This window comes from Scedosporium apiospermum (assembly GCF_000732125.1).
Source record: "Scedosporium apiospermum strain IHEM 14462 chromosome Unknown SEQ_SAPIO_0077, whole genome shotgun sequence".
In the NCBI taxonomy this organism is placed as follows: domain Eukaryota; kingdom Fungi; phylum Ascomycota; class Sordariomycetes; order Microascales; family Microascaceae; genus Scedosporium; species Scedosporium apiospermum.
In genome coordinates, this window is record NW_015971778.1 from 259,596 (window position 1) to 282,975 (window position 23,380).

The 23,380-nt window shown below is 51.1% G+C and overlaps 3 protein-coding genes and 3 pseudogenes across 3 annotated transcripts; 3 read left to right on the forward strand and 3 right to left on the reverse strand.

Annotated features, from left to right (window-relative positions):
• Nucleotide 1: 1 nt before the first annotated feature.
• Nucleotides 2-2,095, forward strand: SAPIO_CDS1739 (Histone-lysine N-methyltransferase SET9; the record flags this gene model as incomplete). The annotated part of the gene is made up of 2 exons (XM_016784940.1): nt 2-100; nt 191-2,095. 2 exons carry the CDS (start codon nt 2-4, stop codon nt 2,093-2,095), a joined length of 2,004 nt encoding a protein of 667 aa, XP_016645237.1.
• A 596-nt stretch (nt 2,096-2,691) lies between these two features.
• SAPIO_CDS1740 lies at nt 2,692-3,318 on the reverse strand (annotated as a pseudogene; the record flags this gene model as incomplete).
• A 2,983-nt stretch (nt 3,319-6,301) lies between these two features.
• Nucleotides 6,302-8,040, reverse strand: SAPIO_CDS1741 (uncharacterized protein; the record flags this gene model as incomplete). The annotated part of the gene is made up of 5 exons (XM_016784941.1): nt 6,302-6,401; nt 6,476-6,582; nt 6,640-7,011; nt 7,097-7,739; nt 7,877-8,040. The coding sequence occupies 5 exons, from the start codon at nt 8,038-8,040 to the stop codon at nt 6,302-6,304; spliced, it is 1,386 nt and encodes a 461-aa protein (XP_016645238.1).
• Nucleotides 8,041-10,045: 2,005 nt separating this feature from the next.
• Nucleotides 10,046-11,992, forward strand: SAPIO_CDS1742 (annotated as a pseudogene; the record flags this gene model as incomplete).
• A 4,280-nt stretch (nt 11,993-16,272) lies between these two features.
• SAPIO_CDS1743 (uncharacterized protein) lies at nt 16,273-17,820 on the reverse strand (the record flags this gene model as incomplete). The annotated part of the gene is made up of 3 exons (XM_016784942.1): nt 16,273-17,010; nt 17,064-17,548; nt 17,781-17,820. The coding sequence occupies 3 exons, from the start codon at nt 17,818-17,820 to the stop codon at nt 16,273-16,275; spliced, it is 1,263 nt and encodes a 420-aa protein (XP_016645239.1).
• A 1,569-nt stretch (nt 17,821-19,389) lies between these two features.
• On the forward strand, nt 19,390-20,553 carry SAPIO_CDS1744 (annotated as a pseudogene; the record flags this gene model as incomplete).
• Between the last annotated feature and the right edge of the window lie 2,827 nt (nt 20,554-23,380).

Consider the following 23,380-nt stretch of genomic DNA (forward strand, 5'->3'; position numbering starts at 1 on the left):
CATGCCTCCCAAGGCTTCGCTCCCTCCGAAGAAACAAGCGCTCACCTTAGCGCAGATCTCGGCATACGATGACATTCTAACAGATGCGCTGGTTGACCACGTATGATTTTCCCTGACCAGGGGGGCCAATCGTCACTCCGACTGCCAGTTCCACTACCCACTGGTATCACTAACAAATCCCTCTGTTTAGGTGTACTACTGGACGACGATTCCCAAGAATCGTCCTTCTTACCACCCGTCCCGAGGCATTCGAGAGGAGGATGTGGCCAAGATTATTCAGGAGGAGATTGTACTCAACAAGGATGTAGACAAGGCGGAGGAGCGACTACTCAAGACTGATGGACTGCGAAAGTTTTTAATTTCGCTGAAGACCGACAAGGAGAGGGATGACTTTCGCAAACATCTCCGTCGCTATTTGAGTATCTACCTTCCCGACTGCCCTTTCGAAGTCAGCTCGACCAATCGCTATACGATCGTTACCCATGAAGCAAGCATTAATGCCCGACGTCCGATACGAAAGAACGAGACGATCAAGTACTTGACGGGTATTCAGGTCATCATCACCCCGAAGGAAGAAGCCGAGATCTCATTCAGGAAGAAGGATTTCAGCATTGTTGTGAGCTCCCGGAACAAGTGTACAAGCCTATTTATGGGCCCAGCCCGCTTTGCGAATCACGATTGCAATGCCAATGCGAAGTTGAAGACTGCGGGCCAGGCTGGTATGGAAGTTGTGGCTACGAGGGACATTGACGTCGGCGAGGAAATCACTGTGACCTACGGCGACAACTACTTTGGTGAGGGCAATTGCGAGTGTTTGTGCAAGACGTGTGAAGATGCTCGTATCAACGGCTGGGCTTCTGGGGAAGGGGAAGTTCCACTAGCGCAGAGCATCGAACGGGATCCACCACAAGGCTATTCCTTGCGTCGGCGCAGACGGGATGACAGCACCTGCTCGAGATCACGAACTCCGTCACTCACGCCAGATGTACGACCACGAATCTCCAAGACACGCCCCCGAGGTTCGCGGAAGAATGCCTCGGTTGATTCGCCTTCTGACGAGCTAGCCGTAGCTGGGACAAAGCGCCCTTTCGACCCACTGGCCACGCCACCATTTACGCCAGCCAAACGACTAAGGGTGGAGGACGGATCTGCGTTACATCCGGTTCCACTGATCTTGTATGGCCCGATCATGCCAAGCCCTGATGAGTTCACGGACAACTCAGCCCGAAGCAGTCCCGCCCCGAGCACGTCTACCGAATCAACACCACCAACAGACATTTCATCACCTCCCAAATGCAGCCCTTCGGCAGCCCCTGGAGCGGATTCCGTGGGGAAGGCCATGGATGATTGGGGGACGCGGACGAAGAACGAGGATGCTGATGAAGTGCAACGGCAATTACTAGACGAGGCGGCGCCATGTACACCACGGAATGAGAAGAATCACCCGCCGGCTGCGTTGGCGAACGGTGGCCTCACTGGCCTTCGAACGCCATCTAGCGTACCCAGCCGCCCGGCACCCGTCGTATTTGCAGACCGGGAAGAACCGACTCCAAGTGCGACTCGCGGAGAAGTTAACCCTCCCAGTACAGAATCCCCGTCGCCGTCGCCCAACGAGGTTCTAGACCAACAACCAGGAAAGAGGCGCAAGAATCGGCGAGGAGAGTTCCAAAAGGAACCGACCCCTCCCCCACGCAAGCGAATCCCTGGCGATTACACACTCACACCTCTTCTGCTCTCGGAGCCCGAGACCGCCTGGATCCACTGCATGATTTGCAGCATCGCGTTCGTACAACACAACGCTTATTACACGAAAAGTTCGTGTCCACGTTGCGAGCGGCATTCGAAGCTGTACGGCTACATCTGGCCTAAAACAGACAAGGTTAATAGCCGGGACAAGGAAGAGCGCATTCTCGACCACCGAGTGGTTCATCGATTCTTGGATCCTGAGTCGGAGGCTAGGGTGCGGGGGAGGAAGACGCTCGCTTCAGAGAGCCGGTCGGCAATGGGCACACCCGATGCGGAGAGCAGGCTAGAGTCGATGGACGGTGGTCGACCGAGACGTAGTGGTCGCGTTCGCAGGACGGGCTACGTCTGAGCTAGTCGGAGAGGGCTGAAATGAAACAGGCTTACGGAATGAGAGAGCGAGGTATTTGTCTGTCAACTAAGCTCCATGGAAGGCGTCAGGGTGGAGTTATTTTCCCGGCTTGCCTTTGGCAAGGAGCACAGATATTGTATTATTAGGTCGAGGTGAGGCTTGCTTGCATCTTAGTCGCCTTTCCCAGGCAAGGGGGATCCACCAGGCGGAAGGTGGGCGGGTGGTTAATCCAAGGTGTATGTAGCTAGATGAATGAAATATCAATGAAATTATATATAATTCAACCAACGCCGACGCCGGGATGTTGCTCTCAAATCTCAATCCATTTTGCCTTGAAACCCGGAAACACCTTGTCATACTCCAACTTAATCCGGCCGTATTATGAATCCCAAACACCCGATTATAGAGCCTCGGCCAGGCCAAAAACTCCTAAGATAACCTGATACAAGATGCGGATACCTCAACGCCTTTCCAAATTCGACAAAAGAGAGGTGTAGTCGATTCTGTCGATCTCCCGGACCTCCGTTCATCGCTTATTTTTTTTCACTTTCCGATTAACTTTGAATCGCCCCCCGATTGTCTTGTTTCGTTTCCGCTTAACCTCTACTGAAATAACTCCGCGGCGGCACATTAACATGCCTCACATTGCCAAAAACCGGCCTCGGTCTCGGATGCATCCGAACCTCATGAGCCTCCGGCGCCGCCCTCATAACCCTCGCCTGCTGATACCGCGTCCACGGCGACCTCTCGACATACACGGACCCAAAGTCCGTAGTGACGCGATCGGAGGACATGCGCCTGTGATGAGCAAACGGCGGCCCTGCTATGGGGGTACTATGACTCGCGAAGCTGCCGTCGTCATCAGAGTCATCGTCAATGGGCTGGTGCCGTTTCCGCGTGCCGAGACAAGCCCAGGCGACTAGGGCCGCGATGACGAAGATGAAGATGGAGCCGAGGATGGCTCCTATTTCGCCGCTGGTGAGGACGTGTTCGGGTTCGGGCTGGGCGGTGGTTGACTGGGTTGGGAAGGGGGAAGGGGTCGGTTCGGGGGTTTGGTAGGCGGGTTGGAAAGCGGAGGCGGGAGGGCCGCCGAGGGTTACGTAGGTTGTGAAGGTTGTGGAGGAGCGGGTTATTGTTTGGGTGAGGATGATGTCGGGGGCTGGTGTTGGTTGCTGGCGCGGGTATAGGTTGCCCTCGGGGGGTGAAGGGCGGAGGACGCCCATCGGGGAAGTTTGGGGTGTTGATGATGGTGGCTATGTTGTAGATTAGAGCTTGGCTCGAGAAGGGAAAAGATATACGAAAAGAAGGAAAAGAAACTAAGAAGAGCCCGAAGAACTAGAAAGGAATGAAGACCCGAAAATAGAAAATAAAAAATAAAAGTAAAATAAAATAAAGAACTGAAAATGAAAAATGAACGGAGGTGTAGAGCTCGACGAGAGGATCGTGAGATACAGGTGTGACGGATTCTCCGTAGATAAAAGAGGCCAGGAACGAGATGGTGCCGTCGGGGCTGAACGGCACAAAAAAACGCCAGTTCGTCAGGAATGCTGACCTCAAGACCGGAAACGAATAAGATGCTCCGTGACCCTGAGAAGGGGATGAAGATCTTCAAAACACGAAGCAAGGGAGAAATAAGGGATCAGCTCTCGCGATGCCGTACACGACTCAGGTTCCGTTCGGGCTGAGGCTACGAGGGGCTTCGTATATAAGTTTGGTTCGTTTCGTGTGGAGCGTTTAATCTCTCTACTCTGCCATCTTTCTTTGCTTTTATGGTGTTCATGAAACATTCGGACTCGAGGAGGGAGCTCTACATTTTGTACAAAAAAGGTACGGGTTTTGGCCAGCCACACTAGTGGTTTTCTACATGGAGCACTAAATGCAAGGTTTTGAGACATCTCAGTGGAATGGCAGCATGTCCCCATCATCTGACAAGAGGCGAGGACGAAGGGGGAAGGAGAGGGGAGATAAAACAATGGATGGTAAGACGGGTTGGGGAGAGGATGGGGGACCGCGGGACTTCTCTCGTCTCTCCTTGGATGGGTTGGCGCAAGAGGGGGACCGGGTTGGAGGGGTTCATCAGGCAGAGACATCTTGGACTAGACTTCGGAATTTTGGAGCTTGGAATTTGGTCGGGAAGGGCGTTTTTTTGATTCCAATCCTATAGCTTCGATTCGCCATGGCTGGGCACGGCATGGCATGCAAGTGTGGGAAGAGTTAGTGATAGGTTAGGCTTACAACACCCGGTTGGGCAACGCGTGGAGTGTCTACGAAGTATGTCGTCGTCGGCGGAGAATTCTGGAGCTGGCGGAATAAAGAAGATGAGAGGGGCGGCAGAAAAAACTACACAATAAAGAAAAGAGAGTCGCTACCTGAAAGAGGGGCCTTGGCAGACAGACTTGGCTGGGCGCATCAATACTTCGTATGCATCGAAGAGGTTCGTCCAGAACTGGAAGAAGTGAATAATAACTCTGTGCTCCTATCACTTGCAGCTGTACGAGGTAAGCTAAAGTCAACCAATCGAAGGTGTGGTTACTGCGGGAGTGTGGCGGGAGCATGGAATGGAGATGGAGTTGAGGGAATCACACCCTCCATAAGGCTGGGCAGGGATGGGCCAGTGCTCATGTGGTCCCAAGGTCCTGAGCAGACTGCTGCGCCGAATCCGTAGTCCATCCGCGTGGACCGCCGCGTGGACCGCCGCGTGAGACGCCAAGGTGGGTGGGAGGGTGGTATTGGGATTCAGGAGTAGGTTGGGGTGGTGCGAAGCGGAAGTTGGGTGAGTGAATACATTGATGAGAGGCCTACGCAGACTAAAACTTCAATTCATTGTTGCCGGAAATTTTACGGCTTCGGGAAAATCTTGTCCTTGTTAGACAAGATTGGTTGCAGCATCTCAAGACGCCATGTGTGACCATGTTACCAAGGATCACGGACGTCAACGTCATTTTGTACGATGAAGTTTTACAGTTGAAATTATACAGAAATAATAAAAAAAAAAAAAAAAAAACCCGTTTAAAGATGCATTCGGAGCTAAATTCACTGGTAAACTCACTATTAATGTACCCTGTCAAGGAGATGAAGTAGAGAGGGCAAGCGGAGGCTGGTTCTGGTGGGTGAGGGGTATTGTGAGAATCCTGCGTGTTGGGCGTGGGAAAATTATTTGATGCCTTTGCTTCGTCCTCCGACCTAAGGGCCAATATAGTTATAGATATAGTAAACAAAAAAAAAAAGTTAAAACCAATAGAGCGAAAACTTGATTCTCAGGTTGTGGACATGTCTCTTCACCGTTGTGGGAACGGCCATGAATAGTCTCCAGACTGGTTGACAGGACCACCGCCAGTGACTGTTTCCGCAGACCCATCTCGGCTCAAGGAGGTATGGTCCCTCAGGGGCAGGTTGGTGGAGCCTTCTCTCAATAATCGCCTTTGATTGATATTTTATTTTATTTTCCTCAATCGTTGCGCCTGTCAACAGACTGGAAGTGGATAGTCAATGGGGCGAGTATGGATATTCGAAAGAGCGCGAATGCCACCTGGAACCCTCAGAGGTGAGCTGGCAACTCGGCAGGGATAAGACTTGCACAGAACGAGCACCATATATAAAAGGCTGGGGGAATCAGGCTGGCACGGCAGTTCGTAAAGCGGTTCGCAAAACGGGCTGGGCCGAATGCTTCATCGATGACAGTCTAAGAGGAAAACTTGGTCTTACTTACGCCGGCTTAGCTCCTGCAAAACATCAGCGGACAGAGTGGGTATGTTGTCAAATTTTGTGACCAACGTGGGACTGGACCTCAATACTTTTTGTACATTAATCTCTTTTTAGCGACCCAGTGCTTCATGTATACCGAGGGAGGTTAGACAGGCTGAAACAACCAATAGTTCGTTTCCTGGAGAGGGAAAAACCAGAAAGCTGTGTGGCCGACTGATCATAGCTCACGACAGAAGACTATGTCTACGCTCCAAGGTCGGATGTTATATGTATGGTGAGAGGCAACGAATCGAGAGAAATATTGCCGCTCAGCTCCGTCGGGCTCGTGGATCCAAAAGAAAGAAATCGTCGGATCACGGTGGGGCACGTTTGCATGTCGGACATGAAATTCACCTTCTGCTTAGTAGACGCAGGTATTGATGCGAAGCAGACGCGGGCTCGTCATTGACCTCTAGCATACAATATCCAACTCGGTTATCCCAAAGCTAATGAAATCCAATTTTAGTGAGCGCTAATGACCCTTTCTAGCTCATCAGGATCCTTGACAACAGTCGTTAGATTTTGTGATCCAGTCGCCGTGATGATTAGGTTGTCCTCGATTCTGTTTTCCGATTATGTTAGCTTCTTAACTGTTCTGATGGACGGCAACGAGCGAAGGAAACGAGTGGCACTTACCGGACACCACCAACATCCCAATACCTCTCCAGCACGGACTCGTCGATAAATTGCGAGTGCGTGGGGTCTTTCAAATAAGGCTCGATGATAAAGTTGCAGAAGTAAATCTACCCAATGTTAGTCCAGCTCGCAATCTCAAGGCAAGTTTTGTTGAGAGCACATACCCCTGGCTCTACCGTGATGACAGATCCCGCCGGAAGTCGCCCACGAACACGGAGATACCTAAACATGGTATCCTTGTCGGCATAGTTCGCGTTCCCGCCCGTATCGTGGGTATCCATGCCTAGGTAGTGGCCCAGGCCGTGAGGGAAGAAGGCGACGCTGGTCCTGTTCTGAAGGATCGTCTCCTTGGTTCCCTTGAGGATGCCGAGAGCGAGGAGACCCTCGACGGCGACTTCATGGGCACGGTAGTGCACGTCGTCCCAGAGGACGCCGTCCTTCAGCATGGCGATCGACTCCTCTTGCATCCTCAATACGATCTCGTAGATTTCGCGGGACTCCTTGGAGAATTTTCCAGAGATGGGGAACGTCCGCGTCTACGATGCGACATCAATGTTAGCCACAAACGGACAGAGGGAAGAGGAGCGGGTTATGGACTTGGACAGATCCTGCTCAACATACAATATCAGAGGCGTAGCAGTTCCACTCGGCGCCAGCGTCCAGAAGAAGATTGAGCTTCCCCTTCAACGGCATATCGTTTCGCACATAGTGAAGAGTCGCGGCTGCCCTCCCAGAGGCAACAATGGAGCTATACGCCTGATTCTTCGCTCCCTGAGAAACACTAGCTCCCAAAAACACCGCCTCAAGCTCCTGCTCGTTCTGGGCGTTCCTGACCCTCTCCAGCACGAGCCTGTGAGCCACGGCGGAAATATTATTGGCCTTTTGCATGAGCGCAAGCTCGTAGTCGTCCTTAACGACACGGCAGACCTCAATGGCCTCCCTCAGAAGGCTAAAGTTCTTCTCATCGAAACCGAGGAAGGTGATGTGCTCCGAGACCTGGTCGGCGATGGCGTAGACGGTGCTCTTGGAGGCTTCGCAGCTGCCTAGGTGGGCGAGGGTGGGGTTTACGTCCGTGGTGAACTTGACCTCGTCGACGTCGTATTGCTCGAGAGCTTCGGCGGGGCTCAGAGGGAGGCCGGACCAGATGACGTCTTCGGGATCGATGGGCGGGATGAAGAGGGTGGATTTGTCGGCGGCAATGTCGTAAACGAAGTAGCAGTTCTCGAGTTGGCAGCCGGTCAGGTAATAGAAGAAGCGACGCTGGCTGGAAAGTTTTTGGTCAATATGCTAGTAAGTCAAGGAGAGAGCATCAAGAAATGATATTAGTGTAATAGCATGGCCGCCAGCCTTCTAAATCTCGAATGTAGGCAACCAATCCAGGACGAAAATTAAAGTGCTTACCGAAATGGCTCTGGTGCGTCGCTATCCTCCAGCAGCTTCATCATACGACCCTCGACGTACAGCACACCGGTGGCATCAGGGACCTTGCCACGAATGTGATCGACTACGCGTCGGGCATGGGCCTTGGCAGGGTACTTGCCCTGGAGGATAGTCTCGACGGACATGGTGGATTGGGAGCGCTGAAAGCTCTTGCGAAGCTGGAACGAGGGGCGCGGTGGTGGTCGAGGTCGAGAGGAAGTAACAGAAAGATGGCGGGGTCTGACGACTGGCGCAAAGCAGGTGACCGGAGCAGCGTTAAGGGACGCGATGGAAGGGCGGCAGGCTATGGATCGGCTAGTCGAGAAGACGATTCGACTCGCTGTTGGGAAGTTGATGATGCAGGTCATGGGAACCAGCCAGAAATTTGGCGGGGGGTGGGCGGGATGGACGTGCGGTTACGAAAAGAGGTTGAAGGGAGAGGTAGAGGTGGGTGGAGAGCGGGGAGCTAAAGCACGGTGATGGCTTGCATCGGGATGGGCGGCCAGTGCCGGTGACGTTTTTGTGTGGTGGTGATGGGTTTCCGCGTCGATGGTACTTGCCAAAAGCGCAAACGCCAGGTGGGGCCGTTATCATCAACAATTTGAATCCAAGGACCTTTTGTCGCTGTTCCAATCCTGATGTCATTCAAGTTGCTATTTATCCCATGTTGCTTTGTCAGCGTGCACATGTTGGAATTGCTCTAGTCGTTCAAATTTGGAGACCATCAAAAATACAATCCAAATTGGCTTTGTCTTTTGGGAAGTCCCAGCCATGCCAGCTATGGCATCTGCTACCAGGCGGGTCCTCTGGAGCGACCTCGTCTCGATTCTCCAGCATGTCTTCAACGCCTGCTGAAGCCTCACGGCGGCCTCGGTCTCTCCCCAGTCCCCTCGTGGCCCGGTCCTGGTCGCCCAATAGAACCGTCGCACTGCAGATATTAGCTGCACAAGACGATTACTTTGCCTCCAGGCGGTTAAGCCTAATGAGGAGCATTGCTGGTGATGTGGACATCCTGGTCGCCCATCTCAGGCCATCGTGATATTACCCCGTCACTGGTCAGGATTTTCTGGAGCCTAGTTGGACATCGCGTCTTGTAGGGAGGTGCCATCGCTAGTGCCGTCGTGCAGCCACCGGAATGCAGCAAACGTGTAATTGTGTGCTCCTGACAGAGCATCTGCCCAATTGATACAGATTTCCCGATGCAGTTGGCTCTGAGTGTGTTAGGCCAAGTTCGCTTCGTCGGTTCAAATCCAAAGCATGTGGCTTGGTCACAATGCTAGTCATTCTTGGTCTTCGATTAATAGATTCTTTTTTTTTTTTTTTTTTTTTTTTTTTTTTTTTTTTTTTTTTTTTTTCTCTTTTTTTTTTCCCGTTTTTGGTTCTGCTGCCGTTGGTCCCAGACCCCCGTGGTCTCCGCTCCCATTACCCTGTTTTCATGGCTGCCTGCAGGTCCGGCCATTGACTTCGCCATTCCGGCCTTGATTGACCATTGATCAATTGATCAAATGCCTTGCCCGCCACGTCTCGGGGCTTCTATTAAGCGCCTTTGCAGGCCAGTCAGTGTCCAATATCCTGACGACATTCAATCAATACACATCCGGACGGGGTTAACACCCACCCCTCCCTTTTTCAACTTCCACCAGCGAAAGCCACTCTGCATACGCCATTCAGGGCATGGTCGGTTCCGTACAACCTCACCTTTGAGACCTGGCCAAGGCCGGGCCTCTGGAATAGACGATTCATGTGTCGGTCGTTATGGGCCTCTCGGTCCGCAGCATGAATGGGTGTACACGCCACAGCATCGTAGACTTTTTTCTCTTGTCCTTTTGTGACGCATCTTCCTCTCTTTTGTTGGTTGCCTGACGCGCACAACTCGACTGTTTGAAATGCTATTAGTGAATGCCTGATTCTGCCACTTTTCTGGGTTAATTGACGCTGGTGAGGTCTCCCATTCCGACAGACTGGGACCACGAGTTCTTTAAAAGGACCTCCCTTTCCAGGATTGTGATCGAACAGGGTGAGCTTCTACCTCTCCATGCCCTCATAAAAGTATCATCGACTTCAAACTCCCTGCCCTCCTTCAGCCATTTGTCACTTCCCATTCCTTCCATCATCAGAGTGAGAGGGACAGCACCTGCAACACCAACAAGAATGAGCAATTCCCCTGGACCCACGAATTCCCCTCCTTGGAGCGGCTCGTCTAGCATCGTCTCCCTCCTTTCCGGCAGAAATACCCCATTGGGTCAGTTCATAGATCGCCCCTTCGCCACGAGGTTGTTGCAGACCCTCAAATGGATTTTCAGGTTGAAAAACATCGACATCCCGACTTGGACCGTTGCAATCGCCCTCCTCGGCACCCTCCCCAACACCCTTGTCCGCCTCCAGACCGTCCTCTACAACATCTACTGGTGGATAGCCAAATACTTCATCTCATCGGTCTCCATCGCCGGCAAAGACCAATTGAGCGAGGACGTGATCAACTGGGTGGCTCATAACGTGCTCCCCAAACGCTCCGTCCGGGCGATGAGCGCAAAGACCGAAAACGCCAAGTCCGAATATTGGAGCCCCACTAGCGAGAGGAACGACATTCGCCACGAGAACCGAGTTCCAGTCCAGTACCTCCCGTCGTTTGGTACCATCTGGTTCGTCCACGACGGCAGTCTTTTCTTGGTGAGCTGCCAGCCGATGGAGTTCAGGATCGGGTCTCGGAAACAACTCCTCCCTGTTGGGACTTCTGTCGCCCCTGAGGGCCACGAGCCGCTTCTGATCATGCGTCTGGGAAGATCTATGAAGCCGCTGAAGCAGTTTCTCGACACCTGTCGTGACTTTGCGGAAGAGCAGCGCAGGGATTATGTGACTATTCGAACGTCCAAGAAGAGCGTATACTCTGAGGCGTGCTGGAGCTCCGTTATCTTGAGGCCGGTGCGACCCATGGAGACGATTCACTTTGACGAGGAGGTGAAGAAGCGGCTTTTGCGGGACATCTCGCACTATCTAGAACCATCTACGAGACAGTACTACGTTAAGAGAGGGATCCCTTACCGTCGAGGATATCTCTTGCATGGGCCTCCCGGAACTGGCAAGACGTCACTTTCACTAGCACTAGCAAGCTACTTTAAGATTGACTTATATCTGTGCCACCTTCCAAGCGTGAGAGATGATGGGGCTCTCGAGGACCAATTCGCAAAATTGCCTCCCAAGTGCGTCATCTTGCTCGAGGATATAGATGCCGTGGGTGTGCAGCGGCGTCGTGGACTTGGCGGAGAAGAAGAGAGTGATTCCGAAAACTCTGATGATGGCCAACCCCTCCGCCGAGCAAAGAAGAAGTCAAAATTTAACTACTCGTCCCACAACCCAGGGTGTTCCCTCGCTGGCCTCCTCAATGTCTTGGACGGCGTCGCGTCCCAAGAGGGCCGTATCGTTCTAATGACTTCCAACTTTGCCGATAGGCTCGACAAGGCCCTCGTTCGACCTGGTCGGATCGACCATATGATTTTCCTCGGATACATATCGCGCATCAGCGCGGAGAAGATGTTCCTGAGGATGTACGCGCCTTCCGAGACGGAAAGTGGCGACCACGGAATGCGTGAGACGAAGACGAAGCATAGCTTTGAGGAACTCGAGAAGTTCGCCTCTGAATTCAGTGCTCAGATCCCGGAGGGGAAATTCACACCCGCCCAAATTCAAGGGTTTCTCCTCGGCCGCAAACGGGAGCCCGACGTTGCCGTGGCGGAGATTGGGGACTGGGTGAGGGAGGAGATCAGGCTCGTGGAGGAGGCCGAGGCTCTTGCTCGGGAAAGGGCGGAAAGGAAGCAGCAGAGGAAAGAGAAGCGGAGAGAGGCGAAGGAGCAACTCGTTGCACCCCATGACCAGATGCTCGCTAGATCTACAAGGGTTGAGGTGAATGGGGTCGAGGTGAATGACGCTCACAAGGGCAACCCTATCAAGAATGCTATCGTCAATGGAAACGGTTGCATAATAGTTAAGGAGCGGAAGGCGAGCCCCAATCAGGAGGCTGACGGGAAGAAAGAGGAGATTGCCGAGGACAAGGCTCGCCTGGAAGACGCTGAGAAGGAGGGCGGGATTGGGGAAGAATAAAGACGAAAAGGCAATACATAGAACAAGATTGCCAGTACACGAGTTAATATATATTGGGGAGCCAGCAGTCCCAGTCTATCGCTAGTTTTTGTCTATCAGTCGTGTACTTTTGAAGTGATGTCATATTTAGTGTATGTCTTGGGAGCCTACGCCCCTTAGGGGAGAGAATAAAAGGGGTCTCTGCTCCGAGATCGACGTTTGATTAAAGTTGGCGAAAGGAAGTATAGTCTGTTGCCTCGACGGGCTGGCAGCGCTCCCCTCTGAAAAGGAAATAAATATGGCAGTTCCCTGATTCAAGCCCACATAAAAGGGCGACTCGGACGAAGACAGGGATCTATCTATAGTGCTCAACGGGGGAATGACCCCATACAAGGCTATTATTCGAAGTGGCCCCTTACTTCTGGAGTGGCTGCGCAAGAAAATGATCGCGTCCCGAGCATCGGTGGGATGTCTACAAGTTGGTGAAATACGTTAAACTTTCGATGATTCGCAAGGGGAACCTGAGTAGTCCTACTAGTTATGATAACGGGTATTCAATAGCACACCATATACGTCAGTCATATAGTCGGGATTGTGTGTTTGGCTCTGTCTACTAGATCGCTGTCCGATCGGCGTGACTAGATGATTCTGGCTAGTTCCTCCCGCATCTTCTCTGATTCTTCGGCGCCATTCGTAGGTAAGGTTGAGTTCGTACAGAGGCTGATAAAGATGTACTTATCACCTCTCTGTCTGAGGATGCAGGGTTCGCTCACGCCTCGAATCGTACACAATTTGTCCCCCACTTTCAGTCGTGTCGGCCGCATGGGGTAAATGAGGTGCGCATCCTGCGTAACCGCCATCCCACTGCTTGACATATGTTCCAGCGCCATCAGGAGTCCGAAGAGCTTCGAGTCGGAAATCCGTTGATTGAAGTCGAGCGTCGGGTATTCTGCCTTGGACGCCTGAACGAGCTTCTCCACAGCAGCCCAGCCGTCGGAGCCCATCTTTCTTTTCCAAAATACCGACCAAGTGTTTGCGCAGTGCTGCGGGGCTATGCCAGACCCGTTCTCTAATTCAGAGAGAACTTGATGTTCAAAAGCCGCAAACACTTTACCTAGAGTGGGTACGAGGACAGACACGCTTTCGTGGAGCTCGAAATTATAAGTACTACCTGGTATACTCGGGATGGCAACTGAGACGATGTGCTGAACGACGACAATTCGTAGTTCGAGACCGGTCAAGTCGGAGGAAACTGCAACGTCTTGACGATCGTTCGTGGTCTTTGGCATTGCGACTGGAGGCATCCTCACGAAGTTAGGTACCCAACTTGGTACATTTGCCATCCTCTCTCTCGACGACAGGAAAAAATCTAGAGCTTCGGAGCCTAGAGCTGAGAGCAAGAAAGCTGATGTCATGTGGTAGATGGAAGACGCTGATAGTGCATAATTCGGTTGAAGCTCGTTCGGAAGATGGTTTGTAGCCAGCATGCCGAGCAGAGAATATATCATATCTCGGGGATCCGTAAGGTTGACGCCTGGGCATGCAACGGTCAGAAGGCGAAGAAGTCGGACCGCAATCTCGCGGCTACATGGACCAGGTTTGTTGGCCCCATCATCGCCCAGGAACGTCGAATAAAGCAGTCGGGCGCGCAGTACGCGTTCGCCATACTGGATGCTGTGCATGGTATTGGTCAAGCTGAATGGACGGAATTTCGAGAGCACCTCACAGCATAACGGTGAAATAAATATGAAAGTGTTGAAATTGATGGAGCGAAACCCAAACCATAACTGAATCCGGCGGCGCGATGTTGGCAGCACAACTTCTTGTAGAATCCAGGCGCGAGAGAACCACGGTATTCGAAGAAATCTAGACAGGTTCTGAATGGCTTCATTATTCGACCGGAGAAACTCGGGACTGCATAGATAACGCACCATGCTCTCCGTTGGGGATTCGTCCGAGGTCGACTCGAGAATTTGCCCCCAGTGACTTGTGAGGTCATCAACGACTGAAAAGGCGTCACTGGCGTTGACATCAGGTTCGGTCTCCTTGCTTCCGGCCCAAACGTAAACCAAGCGAGTTGATTTATAGATATCCCCCATCAAGGCAACTTGCCAATTGCGCTCCGCGATATTCTGTTGGTTTATGCATAGAGCATCAATCCAAATACTGAGATACATTTGGCTCGAGTCGGGTATTTGAAGATCCGGAGAGTTTCCATCATCCAAAATTTGGTGAGTCGTCTCCCGGGTCTCTGGAGTGAGGAAGTCTGATCCAAGCTCCCCATTTTGGATATCCCTCAGAAAGTTGGTTAGGATGAACGATCTTACGGCTGGTTCATCCTCGACACACCGATAAAAACTCTCGAAAAGTAGGTGGAGAGTAGCCTGGTTGACAGGTGGCGAGTCCTTGGGGCGGGCATTTGCTATCTCATTCAGGATTGATTGCATGTGCCGTAAGAAAAACTCCAAGTTCCTGGTGACATGATAGTCCTGACCGTTCAGTACAATCGGACTAGTATTGCCCGGATCTCCCCAGGTATACGACAGCGCTGCAAAAGTGGGATTTGAGCTCAGAGAAACATGTTCGAGCTCGCATCGGATGGTGTCCTCGAACTTCCCCGGAAAGAGTTTGACGAGCCGAATTTGCTTTGGATCGGACTCTGACAGTGGTCGATGCGGCGACTGGCCATTGAACCCGTCCATGATGAAATACGGAGTCCGGCAAGCACCTGTGAATCCTTTTTGGAGCCTCTTCGGGAGCGATTTAGGCTGCTGCGAGACAATAAATAGACTTCTTACGCTGTAGCACTCTGTTGGAGGCCTCACTCTCTGCAATTCGAGGCGATACGAAGCCACAATATAACATTAATGTATAGGGCAATCCATACACTGGTCACGTTCTTCTGTTATGCCGCTCGTCAGGTGTGTGCACCATTAATACTCCGTCTAGTAGAGTCAGTCCCATCCTCTTCGGAGCGTGGCTGAGTTGTTTTGCGATGGATCTCAGCCTGGGGCCTTAACAATAGCAGCCTATTGTTGGGTTCATCACAGGAGGAGTCCTATTTTTGGGGCTTAGGCGGCCTAAAACTTGATTAATTAATGTACGGCATTATGAAGTGTTGCCTAGTTGACCTGAGGTAGATTTGACTACTTTTCTCTGCCTGTCCTGGGAGGAGTTAGATGAGCCGTCAAAGGCAATTGGAACGCGTAAAGCAACGTGATATTTTTATGCCGTATTCTAAAGAGCGGGTGTGCAGAGAAATATACCCAAGAATTCAAGAACGAGTTCGGCCCCAGGAACCTTGGTCCTAAATGATATAAGGCCTTCTAGATGTGAAGCCACCTACCACCTCACCTTATGCGAAGGCTAGGCGACGATCGCGGCTACCGGCTTGAAGCAACCGCAATTGGATGCGGTAATGACCCATGCTCAGTGAATAAGTTGAATTTCGTGTCTCATTCTACATGTTCGTCATCTAATACTAGAGCACCGTCGATTTTGGGCAAGACGCCGGCAGACTTGACTGTCTTTGCTCTTGCGCCATCTAACTCTTGGTCACAGCCTATATCCTACGCTTGGAATAGCATTGGGGGTCCCTATAAGTGCGTATAATGCTTCAACGGGACGACTAGGGGCTGTGAATATCGACACAACGGCGTTACAGAAGGGCTTTACCTCTGTAAATCTTACGTCGATGAGGTCTCGTGGAAGCCATGTCGTCCGGACAGGCTTACCGAGTTCGCACCTGTGAGTGATACTGTCTCGAATCTTGACCTGGAACAGGGCTCGACGGGAACTTGAGGCAAAAGAAATAGTGACTCTGTCATTAGAATGATAGTTGATGATGATAACAGGCTACCAACATGCTCGATAGCACGAAATGAGGTTTGGTTATGGCCAACCAGTCCCCTCGGCCCTTCCTCAACCCGCCTCCTCACCGAGAGACTCGCTCCTTCCTTGCCCAGATCCCAAAATTTCCCCGCGATATAAGATAGAATACGGCAGTGAAATGTCACCGAAGCCAGCTGACGCAGTCGGCTGGCCACAGTAGCCGTTGCCTCCCCGCCGGGAGGGCTTGGGTTCGAGTCCTACCACGTCCAAGTTCCTTTAAGGACAGCGGCTGCTCGGTTGCCAGGGATCGAATAAAGAAATATCCCGGCCAATGGAGATCCCCATCTGGTGGCCCAGGGCCCCGGTGGTCCAATCGGGAGGCGCAACCCTACGGGTAGGGAGGGGAGGGCCTGCAATTAATTAGTTATTTTTTTTTTAATTTCTTTTTATTGGAACTATGGCTTTAAGATTTAGGAGGCCTGCTTCGGGGAAAAGTTGGCTTTGACGCCGCTCATCATGGCCATGAAATAAACGGGCATCTTATCCTCTTGAGGAACGTCTACTCTAATGTCGAACTCGTTAAAGAGAGCCACGATGACCTTGGTGACTACTAGCTCGGCGAGCTGCCTTCCGGGGCATGTCCGCGAACCGCCTCCATAGATCAAATTATATTTTTCCATGTCCCTGATGTTATCCCTTTCCAGCCAGCGCATGGGGAGAAACTCGTCGGCATCTGGGCCGAAGATATCCGCGTTTCTGTGCAGGGAAGTCGGACAACAGCCAACCGTCGTCCCCGGAGGAAAGTAATAACCGTGGACATTGAGACCCTGCACGGGGACCTTGCGTGGGAGAGACATGCCGATGACGGGGAACAGGCGTTGAGCCTCTTTTATGCTTGCTTGAACGTAGGTGAGGTCGGTTCTGGCGTCGTACCGTCGAGGGTTTTCCGCGCTTCTGATCTCCTCGACAACACGGCGCAGGCTATCGGGATTTGAGCAGACCATTGAAATGACCGAAGTCAAGGTGGATGTCATGGTTTCGTGTCCTGCTCCAAAATTGGTAACCGCCATTCGCTTCAGATACTCTTCGTTAAATTCAGGTCGCGACTCATGAAGGCTGATGAGATCGGCCAAGAGATCCTGATGAGTCCTCGCAGATTCGCCTTTCGCGACGCGTGCTAGTCTTCGTTTTGTTTGTCTGTGAACTCCCTATATGATTATATCTTAGTGGAAGCTTGAAGTAATGGAATTTTTCGACTCACTGTGAAGAAGGGCTTGAAGTTCTTAGGCGCCTGGTAGGTAATCCCCCAGCAGACAGCAAACGCTCTCCCAACCGATTTCCAAAGGCATTCGAGAAGGACGATAAGTGGAAAGAGCCCGAAAACGCTTTTCTTCCTCCATCCGAGATAACTATGAGCACCGGAGCCACCATCCGACTTCTGTTTCAACAGACCAGGTGACCAGGAGAGGACTACTGCACCGAGACATTCGACAGTGATAATGTGCATCCATTCCTTGAGGTCGACTGGGGCGCTGCCTAGCGACCGAATCTGGGCAATGCTCTTGTCGATTACGCCGTCGATGGCTGCCTCGTAGCGCTTCAGATTGGTGATGTTATATAGTGGACCTATCAGGCGCCTCTGCATGCGATACCGCTTGAGGTCACGCTCAGAGAGCAGGTCCAAACTATCGGGGAAACTGGGTTCCAGGTACCGGTTCACCTGCGGTCTGGTCAAGGCGGTTGCCACTGGAGAGGCTATGTTAGAAGCTTATTCATATCTCGGACTCGAGGTGGAGTGCCTCACGGTAGAAATCCGATTTTTCAAAGTTACTTCCTGGGCCTGTGTGATTTGTGTAAGTGGATCGAAGCACACGCAGACGTTGCAAAGGAGCACAATGGCGTACTGTAAATACATTTGAAGGCCTCTACCGAATCAAACCAAACCTCATTTGGCCCAATCCTCACGACAGGCCCATACCGTTGATGCAGAGTCTTGCCCAACTCACGCATCCGGCCATTTCGGGCGTGGTATGCGTACTAAAAATTGGTCAGTGCCGCCAGTCGTGGGCCTGGGATCCGGGCAAGAGGGTGCAAGTAGAGCCGATGAAGGCAATGCCCGACCAGAAGAGGAGCACCGGCATACAGACAGCCGAGTACGAGAGCGCTGGCGGTGCGCTCGAGAAGTAATAGAAAATTAGACATGCTCCCATCGTGCCTGAAGGATTGATTTGCAGAGAAATTTGGTGAAGTGTGAGGATGGAGTTGCAAATTGTTGGCTCGCTGATGCGGCTGACTAATATATCCATTAATGCTTTATTGCATAAAGAGTATAGAGGATGAATCGGGGCATGATGGACAACAATGCTCTGTAGGTAGCATTGGTCAAGGTGAAGGATATTTGTTGCCCTTCGTTTTTCTGGCCATTTCTCATTCTATTTACTTTGGCGATTTCAGCTTCTGGTCCAAATATATCGCCAGTGTGGTGACTCCGCCTCGGGTGGTCGAGTTTGACCTTAAAGGCAAAACCTCCTCCAACCTAACGAAATCGTCTGATGTCCTCCTGCAAGAGAAACCACCCAATGAAAGCGGATGTAGAGGTGGTCACATAAAAGACCACCCGCATTACGAGACCTCCACCTCAGATGACAGTCAGGCAGCTGTGCATTGTGCATCGAGATGAGGCTGGTGTGCCACAGAAATGATAGGCTGTGGACCGCCGAGCTTGAATGGCATTAGAACGTATGCAGGAGAGCTTCACATAATTGCCCAAGATAGGGTGGTGTGTCTGCATAATCTTCGCACTTAGCTACGGCAGGCCAACGCGCAAGAAACTTGCTAAAGGTAAAAGCAAAGACTGGACGAGCGGGGGAATGAGGTGGCGCGTTCCATAATGTTAAGAGAACCTTGAGCCGCCGCCCTAGCTCTCCTCCGATCATCCTTTTCATTCACACGCATGCAGTTTCAGCACTCGCCAATCTGATGGAACCTGACGTAGAGTTGCGAAGCTTACTATCCAGGTATGATATCTCGCTTGACTTCCAACTCACTCCACTAACCTTGAGGTGAATTAGGCTCTACGAGTCCTCAGAATATTCGGATCTCACCATAGTGGGCCAGGACCAGACGTACAATGTCCACAAATGCATAGTCCTTCCGAGGTGTTCGCTGCCAATACCTCGGAAGGGATGGGGGAAGAGTGTGAGGACTCGCAGACCATCTACTATTTAGAAGCCACTTGACAATTGTTGTAGCTAACGTTGGCTTTGCAGAGCAGAATCAGCCTGATTCACGATGACCCCATCGCCGTTCGACTCATGGTCCACTACTTTTATCATCTAAACTATCCACATGTCACACGGGAAGAAATAAATGATGTGGCAAGAAGAATCTCTGAGAATCCCGTTGGGTTTGAAACGCGAGGGAGCGTTGAACTTAGTCCCACTAGTGATAAGGTATTGTGGTATGAAAATGGGACGGAGGAGGTAGCCTTTCTGAGCCCAGGAGATGTAGGGCAGAGTAAGGAAGAGAGGCTGGAGTTCGAGACAAAATCAGAGGAGGTGGCTGAGAATGGATGGGGTGGTAGAAGAATGAAGAAAGAGTCCATCCAAATGGAAGGAGAGGAGGGGGCTCCCCGGGATGTCGTAGCGAATACGGAAGCAATCGGGGAGGCCATTGAGCTAAAAACCCCGTTGCTGGCGGAGACACATATTATTACCACGAAAAAGGAGAAAAAGGTTAAGAAGGTTAAGAAGGTCAAAACTTCGAAAATGGGCAAGGTTTCAGACGCGTCTGTCAAGGTTTTAGAGGAGCCTGCCCTGGAATTTGCCGTCGAAAAGCCGCCGTTCGACTCTGAGCCTGCAGCAGAGAGAGAGCCTGAAGAAGTGGTGGATCCATGGTCCTTTTGGGGAAGCAAGAAAAGGAAACCTTCGATTCGGGGCGGGTTCGAGCCAGATCCGGAGCCAGAGCCGCCGCAACCAAAGAAAGAGTTGGAGGAGATGGAGGATGCGTGGTCCGCCGCGAGCAAGAAGACGACGAAGGAGAAGAAGGCATCGATTTGGGGCCTTGAACCCGAGTTTGAGCCAGCGCCAGCACCACCGCCACCGCCTGAGCCTGAGCCCGAGCCTGAGCTGGCACGAGAGGAAGAGCCACCGCAGGTGGAAGAGTGGGATTGGTTGACCACGACTTCGAAGAAGAAGAAGAAGGAGAAGAAGGAGAAGAAGAAGAAGAAGGAGAAGATCTGGGACACGGAGCCTGAACTTCAGCCGGCGCCGGAGCCGGAGCCAGAATTAGAGAAGGAAGCAGAGGCGGCACCTGCAGAGGTGGTGCAGGTAGTGGAGGATCTGTTGGCCACTACAAGCTGCCCGGAGAAAAAGAAGAGCTCGCCGATTTGGGATATCCCGAAGCCAGGACCCGTTGCAGAAGAAATCCTCGAGACTAATCTTCTCGTCCACGCCAATGTCTACAACCTCGCCGTCAAGTATAGTGTCCCTGGGCTAAAGGTTCTTGCCGGGACGAAATTTGAAGAGGCCGCACCCCGAGCAGTTGAAAGCTCTGAATTCCTCGAAGTGGCAGAGAAGGTATACACAATGTCGCTGGACGGAGATAGAAAGCTCCGAGATGAGATCGTCCGTACTATTCTCGCGAAGCCAGCTGTGATGGGAAAGAAGGATATGCAAGATGTGCTTCGGAGGACGGGAGAGCTCTCTTTGGATATTCTGTTGAAAGACAAGGGTTTTAGTAGAGAGGTTTAATTTGCCTGGACGTTTCAGAGAGAAGTTGTGAGTAGATTGTTCAAAGAGAGAATTGATATTTATTACTCTCCTCTATGGTCACACCAATTAGAGTCTGGACTCCTTGAAAAGTTAAGAGGGCTTGACAAGAGAGAGCGGCCGGCCTTCGTCATCAAAAGGCAGATGACCCTCCATATACACCGAGAAATTTTAAGAATAGGTCTTGGGGTTTGGTTACATGGGGGCTTTTTTTTTTTTTTTTTTCCTTTTTCATTTTTAGTTCCTATTCCCTTCCCTTTAGCTTCATTCTCGTTTCGGCAGGGTACCTGGGCGGAGCGCTCTCCCACCAGGAGGGAAAGCCGAGCTCGTCCTGCCTAATCTTCATTTTCGAGTTGGTTTGCGGCCAAAGCTGCCACAATGAAACCAAAACTCTCAAGATGCGCCCGGTTACGCCATTATACAGGACCATACTCTTGCACGGTCATCATGTCATTCTGGGGATCCAACTTCCCTTCCATAGGGCACACTTCGCCGCTGCCATGGCAGACATAGTGCAGCCATCCACGAGGTATCTCAGCGATACTGATATAGAATTCATCGGGAGTTGCCGATATGAGAATCTGTGAAGCAGGGATAGCGTCGGAATGAGGCACTTTGTGGGCAATATTCCCCAATTTTGTTGGCAGACGCCAGGGCAGCAATCCCAGCGGTCTCCTACCTCCGCACCTATTCAAGGTTATCCGCGGTAAAGGCCGGCTTGGGGTCTGCCTTGACTTTGAAAACAATCAATAGTGGGTTGTCACGCGAATGCGAACGTCTTGATTTGAGATACCCATCAACACAGGCCGTAATTTTGAAGTTCGGTGGGTCGGATTGCCATCCTCCAATGGTAAAACTCACCTGGTGCGTTAACGCCACGAAACCCGAGTTTGGCCCTATCACTAGACACGATGTGCGGGGATCCACTAGGCAAGCCAACATGGAGGCTAGGAGGCCCTCAGTGGACCTGGATGTTTGGTGAGGATCGTCCTGAGGGTCTCGACCAGCTAGGGGGCTTTCGCCCTCTAATTTTACGAAATCTAGATGGATGAGACCCGTAGGATTCACAGCGGTGCTGGGGAGCTTGACACTCCGTATCCATTGGTGGCATTCAGGGGCAATCGCAGCAAAGTTGGCCCAGGCATTAGAGAAGGGGCCGAGATACTGAGCGGGGGGCTCAGTAAGATGACTATCTAGAACCCTTTCTGGCTCAGCTATCCAATCGACGAGACGCAAAAGTAGCTGAACGGGTGATTGTTCTCCAGGCCATTGGGAGACTCAGTTTAATGGACTGCAGTGGAAAAGCTATCCCTCGGCGTTGGGTCTGTGTTGGATTCCGCCGTTGCTATCTGGCTTGCTCTCCCCTGACTCGGGCCGTTTGCTCTTAGTTGAACGGCATTCTCCAGCACTGACAAGTCATGGTGCTGGGAGATTTGACCAATTCATCTCATAGTGGTCGACGTGCAAGGTGCGGTCAGCGGGCTTCGGCTTCCGGAGGATAGCGCGAAGGAAATAATAGGATCATGGGGAGAAATTGGAGGCTGGCAATGGCAAATCGTTCGGATCCGAGTTGATTTCAGAAAGTCGTTTGTTGGAAAGGCTTAATTCTTCGACAGCCTCGTACCAGAGTTAGGGGTTTCGAAATTCAGAGATTCGGAGATTCTGCGCGATTTTGTGGAAATGGCCGGATCGCAACCCTCACAACAGCGGCTGATTGTGTACCATTATCACGTCGATGTAATATCCGCCTCGAGTGAACCAATTTCTACAAATTCAAGTAGATTCAGTACGAGAGCCAGTCCCACAGGTCTGTCGCTTAAATACCCTGGGAAGAGGAGGCTATACACCCCCAGCTCCTGTCAGATATTCTTTCCTGACTCGGCAAGGACACTATTACATCCACATCCCGAAGGTGACCTTGCTTCCTGTGAACATTTCCTTCCCTTAACTTTGCCCGAAGTTGTCGGCGGTGGCTATGGCAAAGCTCACCCATTCTCACCTAATTCGCACCATTGGGCCTATTGTTTCCAAGGTAGCCTGCTTAGGTAATTCCTCCTATCTCCTCCAACGTCTAAGTAAATGTCGGTGTGGCATCTATATAGATACAGTATAAAGATATTGTTTATTAGTCTAGATAATGACAAGCACAAAGCGTAGGGACAGCCAATAGTATCGGGATCCCCAGGAAACAGCTGTCCGCCTGCCGCATCATACTACCGTTGACTAGAGAGGAACCTTGGTGTCTGGAAGCTCTTAACTCCGGGTTGATAGTAGTAAGAAAGATGATTTGATATACTACCCTTAGGTCCGATAAGAAGCGAGCACTTCTAAAAGAGGTAGTCTTAGACAAAAGCTACCGTAGGGTGTCACGGGCTAGCTGTTTTGAAGGCCCAAGGCAGTCAGGCATAGCAGAAAAGGATAAACTATAGGAGGTCATAGACCAATAGAATTAGGACTAACAAAACTAACAGGGCAGTCCTAGCAGTCCAGGGCAGGACCAATAAAGGAACATAGTTAGTCCTCATTAAAACTAATACTAAAGGAACATTAATCCTAGAAAAGAGCTTAAAAGGGAAATATCTATATAAACTATAGATTCTACTATATATCTAGTTTATCTTCTAAAACTTTCTAATAGTTAATTTAAATATAACTATACTTTTATACTTAAATATATACTTTTTACCTATATCTTATAAATACTACTTAACTATTTTACTTTACTACTAATAGATAACTACTTTAATCTTATTACTAATTATATCTACCTAATATTATTAATAAGCTAGTATTAAGATTATAATACTTA